This window comes from Euphorbia lathyris, chromosome 5, assembly GCF_963576675.1.
Source record: "Euphorbia lathyris chromosome 5, ddEupLath1.1, whole genome shotgun sequence".
Lineage (NCBI taxonomy): Eukaryota > Viridiplantae > Streptophyta > Magnoliopsida > Malpighiales > Euphorbiaceae > Euphorbia > Euphorbia lathyris.
This window is the reverse complement of record NC_088914.1, coordinates 25138631-25150504: the sequence shown is the minus strand read 5'-3', so window position 1 is coordinate 25150504 and position 11874 is coordinate 25138631. Positions and strand designations below refer to the sequence as shown.

The 11874-nt window shown below is 38.5% G+C and overlaps 2 protein-coding genes across 2 annotated transcripts; one reads left to right on the top strand and one right to left on the bottom strand.

The window, feature by feature from the left end:
• The first annotated feature begins 3703 nt into the window (after window positions 1-3703).
• Window positions 3704-7909, top strand: LOC136229011 (auxin-responsive protein IAA11). Its single transcript, XM_066017550.1, has 5 exons — window positions 3704-4220; window positions 6279-6598; window positions 6891-7011; window positions 7350-7411; window positions 7495-7909. The coding sequence occupies exons 1-5, from the start codon at window positions 3895-3897 to the stop codon at window positions 7542-7544; spliced, it is 879 nt and encodes a 292-aa protein (XP_065873622.1). The 5' UTR covers window positions 3704-3894; the 3' UTR covers window positions 7545-7909.
• A 74-nt stretch (window positions 7910-7983) lies between these two features.
• Window positions 7984-11537, bottom strand: LOC136229010 (MDIS1-interacting receptor like kinase 1). The gene is made up of 2 exons (XM_066017549.1): window positions 8627-11537; window positions 7984-8534 (listed from the first exon to the last, which is right to left on the bottom strand). The coding sequence occupies exons 1-2, from the start codon at window positions 11253-11255 to the stop codon at window positions 8128-8130; spliced, it is 3036 nt and encodes a 1011-aa protein (XP_065873621.1). The 5' UTR covers window positions 11256-11537; the 3' UTR covers window positions 7984-8127.
• Window positions 11538-11874: the final 337 nt, after the last annotated feature.

Below are 11874 nucleotides of genomic sequence, written 5' to 3'. Positions count from 1 at the left end.
TCCTGCCTTCAGAATAACATTAGAACACAAAGGTTTTAGAAGATGAGGATTAAGTCTTGCGGCTATGGTAACTTGTCTTTATCTTTTTATCATTTGGGCATCTTCTTCGATTAAAGCCCATGGGGCCACCCAAGTTTCTTTACTTATTGAAAATGGATTCTAGTTTATCTTAAAATTGAATCCTTGAGGATATGGGATTGCTAGAAGAGCTCGTCTTTAACCCTAACCAAAACTATTTATCCTTGAAGCCCCTGATGCTATCTAGTTTCCTGAATAGGAGAGCAGGCCTTCAAAGTCCTGAGGAGTAACTCTTTAAACTCCAATAGCAGAAGCCATCCTCCTTTCTCCTAACAAGTCTCCAAAATTGGACCATTTGAGATAAGGTCTAAGTTTGAACAAAATTTATGAAGATCCAACAACTCTAGCCAGACATTTGATGATAACTAACATGGGCTCAGATGGAACAATCCCAACACATCTATGATAGGTCTTGGTAGAGGGAAGGTCAGGCCATACGTTAGATGTCGGTAGCAAACACCGATAAAATCTTCTTCACCCTTCGTCTGAGGCTAGGAAGATGTCTTACCAAGGCCTCAAGAAATGGAAATTCAACAGATATATTTGCCAGATGGGAAGCCATCAGGCTTGAGCCTTGATACCAAGCCTTGGGATTTTGCTTCTTTTCAATAGTTACCTTTCCCCCTTATTAGATCCTCTTTTATTTTATTTTTGAGGAGCCATGTTCTCAGTTCCACTAGAAGAAGACAATGCCATCTTGAGTCCGAAGGTTTATGGTAGTTCTTCCGCTTCGACACTTCCATGTAATAAAAAAGAAAAATGGAAGAGAAAGAGAACTTATGTTTGTTTTAGGAGATGAATGAAGCTCTTTACATTGGTGATAACATCCATATGTTATCTCTTGGGCAAAACAGTAAAAACCCACAAATAAAGGGACATGTTCATACAAAGCACGACCACATAGCAAAAACTGCAGATATAAAGATAAGGCATACACCAGCTAAGCCTGGATATGCTATATGGGGCTAGATACGCTAGGTGAGGCTAGACACACTAAAAGTAAATGGATGCGCCAATTAAGACCGTTACGCTATCGTTACTTTGAGACATTTTTCAGGAACCTTTACAATCAATGTCATTAATGGTTCATTAATGACATTAACGGACAAACCTGAAGAATGTGCAATAAATACACTAAAGAGCACTAAATCTTAGACTGTTCATATACTACAAAGATGGTTACAGAATCTAGTATAAATATACCAATCTCAAGGAGTATTATGTATGCTCTCTTATTTTTACTATAGTGCTTTTGAGATTATTCTTGGAATTATTAATGACTTTGGCATCAGAGTGTCCCTTGCCGAACCCAACAACACCTCACAGGGAAGAGCTCCGGCGAGAAGTAAATTTCACTGTTATCAACTGGAAAGAAATTGGGGAAGTCTCAAAAAAGAAATCCATCAACCACAAAATCCTATTTACACGCACTTCATTGAAGTGCAGGTGAAAAGTTTCCATCAATGAAATAAGTGTTAGTGTCAGCACATATTAGGAATCACAAGTCTCTCCGTTTACTCCATTGTAGACTGAAACACTCCATGTACATGTGTCGAGCTCCGATTAGAGTAAAAAACGACCATAATGATGCTTACTAAAAAGGAGAATGCATGCCTACTTTTTTTCAGCGACATCATCCCATATAATAATCCACTCTGAAAATCCATGGATCACACGCCGTGCAACATCTCTCTCATTTCCCCAAACAAAATCGCAAGCCTCTAAAGGACGAAGGCCTAAAGAGCTTCAGCAGTCAAAGGGAGGCATATGATAACATGCGAAATAACATCAGTACACATGTCCATATTCCAAGCTATCATGAACGTCTGGAGCAATAAGAGCGGCCAGATTCAACTAAATAAGAATATTGCCCTTCCTTAAACACGTGAACCAATGGGAGAGTCTCCGAGTCCAACTCAGATAACGTCCCGCCAGATTCACCTAAATTACGTTCCAACTGTCTTTAAAAGAGTCTAAGGACAATGACATCATACGCCTAGAAATCCCACAATCAAAGCACATATATACATTCTTTAGAATTACTTTCAATTGCTTAATAGTGCATCTCCTGACGCCAAAATAGTGTTGCGTTTGCAGCTCCAGAAGATGATGGCGGACATGTTGGAACCTCGGCCGCGGGAGCAGTCAGCCATATTCTGGCGGCTTATCATCAGGGTCGGAATGATGGGCGTGTACCAACTTATGGTTTCCCTGAAGTTGATAGCGGCATAACAAATTGCAGATCGGACACGATGCAGATCGGACACGATGCAGATCCAGGCATAACCGGCGCACAGCAGGCCAGTCAGGCCGCGAATTCAAGAGACTCCGCCGTACAGCAGATCAGGCAAAACAGTTATGTGTTCAACGGAACCTTCAGTATGCAGAGGAACATCGAGGTCAGGCCCGGAACTGAAACCGACAGATTAATTCAAAGACCCAAATGGTGTCCGCCACCTTGTAATTATCTAAAGTGCAATGTTGACGCCGCAATGTTCAATGACGAGGGAGCTATCGGTGCAGGAGCAGTTTTGCACGACTGTATGGGTAGTTTCATCCAAGGCTATAGCACACATCAGTCGGGTGTGGTATCAGTCAAAATGGCGGAAGCAATGGCACTTAAGGAAAGTATGGGTTGGGTTCTATCTTTAGGTTATAACTCAGTTATGTTTGAAAGTGATGCAAAGGTTGTGCTAGATTCAATCCGAGCTCAACATCGTGATCTTACTGAGTTTGGGCAAATTCTTCAAGACATTAGAGACTTTATTCATGATCACCCAAATTTTAAGGTGAATTTTGTTGCAAGGTTAGCGAACGAGACAGCTCACGCCATGGCACGAAATGCTCGTTCCTATGCTAATTCTTTAATTCATTGGACTAGTCCTGTATTTATTCAAAGCATTCTAATTCGGGATGCTTCTTTCTGTTATTAATATATCGAGTTTTTCCTTAAAAAAAAAAAAAATAGTGCATCTCCTACTATGTTAACTTAGACATCATAGTGAGATCGTATGTCAATAGTTTTACCTGACCATTAATGTCTTATATCAAGCACCATAAAAATCATTTTAGTTATAGGAATATTGCCTCACAAAATTAGTTGTACCACTTTAAAATTATAAAAAATATATTGCACCAAAAATAAACGAATATAAAAATTACAATTAAAAATTGAGAAACAATTCAAATATAATACTTATATTAAAAAATATTTATTGTTGAATTATGTATTTCAATTCATAACAATATGAAATTTAAATTGAATTATTTTTTTCAACAGGATATTGGTAAATTTTGACCAACTCAATTTTAATTCCACAATTTTCAAAAGGCAGCCGGATTTAAGAATTTAAGATTGTGGTAACAAAAAAAAAAAAAAGATTGGGTAGAAAACAAAACAAAACTTTCCTTTCATAGTAACTTGAAAATTTCAATAAATAAATAAAAAACACAAAGAAGTTTGGTCTATTAAAAATAAAAGAATAAAAGAATAAAAAGCCTAAATAAAATCGACGAGATATTGAAAATATCAGCAGCAGAGCAGGCAAAAAGAAGGAATAGATAAAACGTGGGCGTATTAAACCAGACAGGTGGACCCCATTTCCACCCATCAATCTTTACTTCCTCTTCCTTCTCCTCTTCTTCTTCTTCCTCCACCACCACACCAAACCTTACCTTTCCCATTTACTACTTCTCTTCCCTAATTCTGCCTAATCAAACCCACTTCAATCTCCTCTTCTTCTTCTTATCTTCTCTCAAAAGTTTCTAGCTTATCCTTTATTTTCATATATATTTTTGTTCTGCTCTTGAATTTGAATGCAAGGTGTTTTTGGTGGTGGCGGTTCCATGTCCACGTTGTCCAGGGAGGATAACGCTGCTATGTCGTCGGAGGATTCTTCTAGCCCAGATGATTCTGAGCTCGAATTGGGTCTTGGATTGACTCTTGGTTGTGGTTTTAAGGCCCAACAACAATCGATCAAAGGCCAATTTGCTAGGTTTTTGACTGCTAAGGATTTGCCTTCTGTTATTTCTGCTCCTTCTTCTTCAACTTCTTCTGCTTCTTCCACTTTGAGCAGAAGTAATGGAACTTCTGGTACTAAGAGAAGTGCTGATTCTGTCTCCGCCCCTAACGGTGCTTCCAGGTATTATTCATTTCTTCCTCAATTCTCTCTAAATTTTAAATATATACAGCCCCAATTTCATATTTCTATTTTCACTTCTGTGCTTAAGGTGTTTAATTGTATGGTTATTCTTTTTTTGAATGTTCTTGTTTGCTTTCATGATTTTCTAACTTGGGTGATGAGTGATCAGCGAATAGAGAACTTTTCCCCTCAAGGAATTATCCTTATTTGGAATTAAGTAGTGAAAAGCAGTTACATCTTGGAAATTTATGATAAGGTTCTTAGCTTCAGCTCAAGGTTTTAAAATAAATGTTAGTATGAGCAAACATTTCCCTGTTTAAACTTTCTTTAGATAACCTATAGATTGTAGCTCGGTTGGCAACTTTCAGGTTCGATAGGGAGGGGTGAGAAGCCTTAAATGTGACTAAACCTCGATCAAGATTATCTCATTAGGATACATGTGGTTTTACACCAAACTTTCTTTAGATACTCCTATTCTTATCTGGTCTCATCATTTTAACATCTATATTTGTGGTTTTCCTCCTCTTTCCTTGCACAAGAGGGCCTCAAGGTAACTCAAATCTACCATCTCTAGCAAAACCTTGATGAAAGGCTCCCCCCTCAACTACTACTGGCCCTCATGGTCAAATCTATATAAATAAATATGGTATCATCGGTGGACATGAACGCTTTAATTTTGTTTCTTCATTAGTAATCTGTTTTACTTGTCATTAGTATAACAAGATGTCTTACTATAGATAATGTTAGCAAATATAACTTCATGGGATCTCCTTTTATATATATTTAAATTGACAATTTAAGGAGATCCATAATTAGAAATCTTTGCTTAAACAAAATTTTATTTAATCTTCAAAGTGCATGGATCTGACTTGTTTCAAAATAACACTTAAAATAAAAGGAATGATGTGAATTGAATGAATTACTATAAAAAAGGGGCGGCCCGGTCGCATTACGCGTCCCCGCTGAGCGAGGGTCCGGGGAGGGGTCCCACCACAAGGGTGTATTGGGGGCAAGCCTTCCCTTGCCAATTTAATTGGCAAGAGGCCGCTCCTAAGACTCGAACCCGTGACCTCAGGTCACACGGCAACAACGTTTTACCGTTGCGCCAAGGCTCGCCCTCTAATGAATTACTATAAACTCCCAAAAATATGATGAATTACTAATTGTCACTCTGTTCTACTTAATTCTTTAGACATTGAAATCCACGTAATAGGCTTCATCAACTGTTAAAATAGGTCAAATGAAAAGATATGGACTCAAATTGAAGTGATTACTAAGTATTAATGATTCTTATGAATACTTATGTGTAAGATTCCCTGGGTTTAGGTTCCATTTCTCTAAATGGGAGTGGCACAGGGAGATTGAACATTTCTGTATCCTGAGGTGTCTAAGTAATTCTTTTGCGATAATGATGCTTGGTTATGGAATTATTCCAGGTTAGCTTAAATAGTTTTAATAAGTTGTTAGCATGAGAAATTACTGAATTGGAGCTCTTCCTAATTGTTATAATAGTACTTGATTTGTTCGTGTCATGATCTATAAAACATGTATGTCCTACCAGTGAAGGGATAAGAGCTTCTAGTCACTTATGTTGGGTCTCGATTTCGACTCGTGGTGTCCCCATAAAAACCTTAATTTGGAGAGGGGCCACTTAAATGGTGCGTGATCAACCTCGAACCGAATTATTGGATCCATAAACCTAAGAAAGCATGTATGCTTTATGGTAGACTATGCCATTAGCTATTAGTTGTTGGGCTGTTTTGTGTATTAAATGGTAGTAGCAATTGACATTTTTACTCTTCAAACTGCCAAGCCATTTGATTATCGTATTGTTTCCTCCATTATGGCAATACTTATATGTAAGCTCACCACAATTGACTTTCCCCCTTATGAGCTAGCTAAGGCCTTAGGGCATGATTATGAACCTTTTTACAACAGGTCCCTCGTTTTTGGTAAAGCAGCCTCCTCTGTTTTTTTGCTGTGCATAATTCTCTGTTTTTATTGCTTATGTTCTCATCATGCTTTATCGACTCATTTTCTTTATCAACCTTGAAACAGTCAAGTTGTTGGTTGGCCTCCAATAAGAGCGTACCGAATGAACAGCATGGCTAACCAGGCCAAGTCAGTGGCAACTGAAGAATATAATTCAATAGTTGGGAAAAATAAAAGCCATAACACCTTGGTGGAGAATGCTAACAATGGAAGCAACATGAAGAATAACAATTCCAAGGGTAGGACTTCACTCTTTGTCAAGGTGAATATGGATGGAATTGCTATAGGAAGAAAGGTTGATTTGAGTGCCCATGGCTCCTATGAGAAGTTAGCCCAAACTTTGGAAGATATGTTCCTCCGACCCACCCCAACCATTAGTGCAATAAGTAAGTTTTCTCGTACCATTTTCACATCAATCCTTCTTTTATCAAGTTATCAAATGTATTTGAAACTTCACGGTTTGAGTTTATTGGATGTTGCATCAACATGTGGCTTCTGGCTAGGAAACCTCAAACTTGATGTAAAATCCAGAAAATAGTTTATATTTATCCATCATCTTAAGTAGACATACATTATTATAAGTGATCGAGGCCGAATTCAGTAGCCTGCTGATAAACTCAGCTTATGGCGGTAGCATTGATGTTATTAGTCTAATCATAGTAGTATTTATGTAATTAGGATCAAGCGCACCAGCAGACATAACAAGATGTCCCAAGTTACTGGATGGATCATCCGATTTTGTACTCACTTATGAAGACAAGGACGGGGATTGGATGCTTGTTGGAGATGTTCCTTGGGGGTATGTATCATTCATTTGACAAGCATCTTTTAATTTAACACATGGCGAAAAATATATTTTTTTGTAAATGATTCCTGATGTGGAAACCCAACGATATTAGTTCGAGCAAACAGAATTGGAGCACCAACCTGATTTGCTTATTATGATATAAAAGGAATTCCCATAATGCGAGTTGCATGAAGTTTTAGTTACATGCTTCTAATTTTCTTTTATGAACTCTTGATATCTTAATGCTTCATTTTACTTCTCGAGTCTTTTTTTGTTCTTTGCGTTTCTTAGCTTGATCTGGACATTAATTTTATTTTTCCCTTTCCCTTTCAATTTGGATTTTGTTTCAGGATGTTTCTTGGATCTGTGAAGCGGCTTAGAATCATGAGAACTTCAGAGGCAACTGGACTTGGTAAACAAACATGAAGTCCACATTTTTAATCAAAGATGAATCTGCATAACCAATCTAACTACGTTAAGTGAAATTTTCTGTAGCACCAAGATTGCAAGAAAGGGATGGAAGACAGAGAAGGAAGCCTATGTAGAAACTTTCCCTTTAACTTAAAGTAAGAAGAAGATAATCTATGGCTTGAAGAGTGAAGAGTGATATACAAAGGAGAGATTAGGAGACAATAATTAAAGCGCTTCTTGAAAACTAATATCTAGTTTTCTGCAGCTTTATCTTGGTTCTTTTGGTTGCTGTATTATCCTATGATGCTATTTGTTCATTCTTGTTTTACCTCTGAATATACTCACCACAGGTTTTACTGTCGTGCTACTCTTTCTGTAGAATACACATCCATAGTGCCATTTAGGCATTTACCGATCTTGTAAATCTCCGCTGAAGCAAGTTTTTGTTGTGAAACTTTTTTCGACTTTATTTGCAAGTTCAATATTATAATTTTTTTTTTTTTTGCTTTGCTGATTTCACTTGTACCGAATATGGAATAGTTTGATTGTTCTTATTCTCGAATGAATGCCTTGTTTGCTTGGAGAATTCAAATCTTCATATATTCATTAATTTCTGGACAACAATTATGAACTGATTGATTACAGAACATTGAAAAACTACATACAAAAGAAAAAATAAACAAATTAATGGCTGGGGGGCACTTGTTTCAAATGCCCCTACACAAGGCCATTTACCGGTGATGTGTTAAAGACTGGCTTCTCTTTGTTACTATCATGTCCACTGCTGTTGCTACTGCTTTTCCTGCGCGGTTTCGCCTCACAGAGCATTGTTATTACATCCCTCATGGACGGTCTGTCCTTGGGGAGCTTAGCAGTGCAAAGAAGTGCTATTCTAAGGACTAAGAGCATCTCTTCTTGAACATGCTTGCAGTTTCCTATACTGCTGTCTAGTGCTTCTTCTAAAGGTCTACTGTCTCTAATCTTTGTTCGAATCCATTCGACAATGTCAATAGATTCTCCGAACTCTGGATCTAGTGGTCTCCTTCCGGTTAGTAGTTCCAGAAGAACTACTCCATAGCTGTAAATGTCAATCTTTTCATCTACCTTCAAAGTGTATCCATATTCTGCAAAATATAGAAAGGAAACACCATCAATCACGACCTGATTAGCAGAATTCAAATAAGGGTTGGGGAAACAAACTATGACATGAAATTACCTGGAGCAATGTACCCATAAGATCCAGCCACCATGGAAACTGTCTCGTTTTTCCGAATCATCATCCTAGCCAATCCGAAATCAGCAATCCTTGCCTCAAGATTTGCATCAAGCAGTATGTTATTCGACTTGATGTCGCGGTGAATAACTGAAGGGTGACAGTCGTGGTGCAGGTAAGCCAGGCCTTGAGCAACTCCGACTGCTATGTTGTAACGCGAGACCCAATCTACCAGCAACCTTCCATCTTGTTTACCGTGCAAGGCTTCTCCAAGGTTGCCATTGTGCATATATTCATATACTATCATCATATCGGAATCATTATGAAGAAAGCCTAATAACCGAACAATGTTTCGGTGTCTCAGCTTCCCCAGGACATTGACTTCTCCTATGAAATCATTGCTGTCTGTTTCAATATCTGTTCCTGATCTCCAAAGCTTCTTAACCGCTACAACTGTGTTCAACCGTGACATTTCAGCCTTATAAACTGTACCGGTTGCTCCCATGCCAATCACGTTCGGTTCCTTTATACATGCTAGAATATCAGAACTAGTGAAGCCGAGCCTCTGGAATGCCATTAGTCTCCAAGGCCATTGTCCGCTCCCCATCTCGAAACTTTCTTCGAAGCAACTTCCATTCGTACGCCATCTTTTATAGAGAATCCAAGCTCCAATAACTCCAATTACAAGTGCTAAAACTGATGAAATTCCAATGATCCATTCTGCAACCATGCGTCTTTTGTGCAAGCCCTTCTGCTGTGACGCAGTTAATGAATTCGAGTCACATGGAGGCAGGACATTGCCGCAGAGGCCTGCATTGCCTGCCAGATCACCTGGATTAATTGTTCTTAGAACACCGTTTGCAGGAACTCGACCTTCTAGCCTATTGTATGAGACATTGAACACTTCTAAGGCAGGTGAGGCCCCAAAATTTTCAGGTATCCCACCGGTTAAAGAATTGTTTGCCAGATCAAGAATGGCCAATGTAGGCATCATTGCAATCGCTTTTGGGATTTCTCCAGTCAAGTTGTTGTTCTTCAGATTCATATTGACCAATTTCTCACAAGAGGCAATACTAGCTGGAATGGTTCCGGATAAATGGTTCGATGAGAGATCGAGCACAGACAGCGAAGGACAGTCCTGAAACAGGTCTGGAATTTCACCTTCTAAGCTATTGTTTGAGGCCATAAAAGATTGCAGATTCGGAATTGCAAGGATTGCTGAAGGAAGAGAGGATCCGAGGTTGTTTTCAGAGAGATCAATGAAAGAAAGAGATAAAGAAGAAGCAAGGTCATTTGGAATTTGACCAGTGAGACTATTATTAGCCAATTCTAACCTTTGAAGTTTTGGAAGCTTTCCTAGTCCTAGTGGCATAGGTCCAGAGAGAAAATTGTTCTGCATACGAACACGAACTAGCGAAAAACATGTCGATAAGTTAACAGGAATTGGACCGGAGAATGCATTGTTGAAGAGAATGAGCTTAGTGAGATTGCCACCATTGCACAAGCTTGCCGGAATCTCACCAGAGAAAGAATTAGATGAAACATCCAACCATTGCAATGCAGAACTCTTACCAAGATCACCAGGCAATGGACCTGAAAGTGAATTGTTCCAAAGCTCAAGCACTTGCAGTTGTGTCAACCCTCCAAGTCCAGCAGGAACTGAACCTGAAAGCCTGTTGCACATCAGATTCAAAAGCTGCAAACTTTTCAGCTCAGAAATCGCATCCGGAATTTCACCTGATAACATGTTATCAGACAGATCAAGCAGTCTCAAAGAAGTCATATTACCAATCGAATCAGGAATTTCGCCTTTGAAGTTGTTCTGATACAAGAAAACAGTTTCAAGTGATTTCAACCTTCCAAGTTCAGCAGGAATCTCACCACCAAGATTCCCAACAGCCAAATCAAGATACTTGAGATTGGTCAGATTCCCAAATGCTGCAGGTATTCCTCCTTCAAACTCATTGTATCCGATTATTATTCTCTCCAGGGACTCAAGCTGTCCGAGTTCTTCAGGTATTTCGCCGGTGAGATTATTCCCAGAAAGACCAAGAAACTTCAACTTCTTCAACTTGCTGAAATTTTTCGGAATAGACCCTTCAAAGAAGCTTCCTCTTAGATCAAGTATCTCCAGAAAAACCGCATCCCCAATATCCTCAGGAATAAATCCTGAGAAGTTATTGCTTGAAGCATTCAGCAAAGTTAAACCAGCTGCTGCTTTTCCTAAACCAGTTGGAAATCTACCATCAAACAAGTTCTGACTCACATCAATGCTCTTCAATGAAGTAAGATTAGTAATTGCATTCGTCAACAAAGAAGTGAATCCATTGCAGCACAAATTAAGAGAAGTGAGACTTTTTAGCTTGTGAATCTCATCAGAAACTTGACCACTCAGATTCATATGAGAGAGATCAAGCTTCTCAACAGCCCCTTTCGAATTGCACCAGACACCTCTCCAATTACAGTATGCATCACTGTTAGATAAATTCCAATCTTGCAGACTGTTTAAAGGATCTAAAACTCTCGTTTTGATCAGCAGGAGAGCAGAAACTTGATCATTTACTGCAGCTGAAGTTAATGAGAAAAGAGCAATGCAAGAACAGAAGAAGAAAACCAAGATTTTCATCTCCATTTTCTTCCTTTTTTTTGGGGATTAGCCCATTAGTTCTCTGCCATTTTCTCTGAGTAGAAAAGGAAAGAAAGTATGTGAAAGTGAGAGAAAAAGGTATATTGGGAAAGAAATAGAAGGATTAAAGAGAGAGTAGGTGTATATAAATAATAAAGAAATGAATTAAAGGGTTTGATTAGTTTAATTATGGAGAGGTCGTGAGATCTTGGGTTCTGCAACAGCTGTTAATAAGCAAGTAATGACATGGAAGATTTTGGACTCATTGGAAGTTTTCTCCGACATTAAACATGGCTAGAGAATGTGTTTCTTTCTAGTTTACTACTATATATTATATTCATATCATTTTACAGTTTCACCTGATCTTTTTAATAATCTTTATACAAAGATTAAACTGTAATTCTATTACAGTTTCTTGTACTTGTACTTGTCTCAATCATTTCTTCATCATCATATCATCATGTAGATATTGTCCGGTTTGGCTCAACTTCCATTTCTCGGGTATCATTCGGCCCTAGCGCCACATTTTTCAGAACTGAGTCATTACGGATCAATCAGTTTCCATCTAGTTTGTCCGCAAACCAGCATAACCTACATGGATATAAACAGGGGTAGACGCAGGGTA

Coding starts and splice junctions, on each gene's coding strand:
- LOC136229011 (XM_066017550.1), top strand. CDS start 3,895: ATGCAAGGTGTTTTTGGTGGTGGCGGTTCCATGTCCACGTTGTCCAGG. Junction 7,012..7,349: donor GTTGGAGATGTTCCTTGGGG/GTATGTATCATT, acceptor ATTTTGTTTCAG/GATGTTTCTTGGATCTGTGA. Junction 7,412..7,494: donor TTCAGAGGCAACTGGACTTG/GTAAACAAACAT, acceptor AATTTTCTGTAG/CACCAAGATTGCAAGAAAGG.
- LOC136229010 (XM_066017549.1), bottom strand. CDS start 11,255: ATGGAGATGAAAATCTTGGTTTTCTTCTTCTGTTCTTGCATTGCTCTT. Junction 8,535..8,626: donor TTATGGGTACATTGCTCCAG/GTAATTTCATGT, acceptor TATATTTTGCAG/AATATGGATACACTTTGAAG.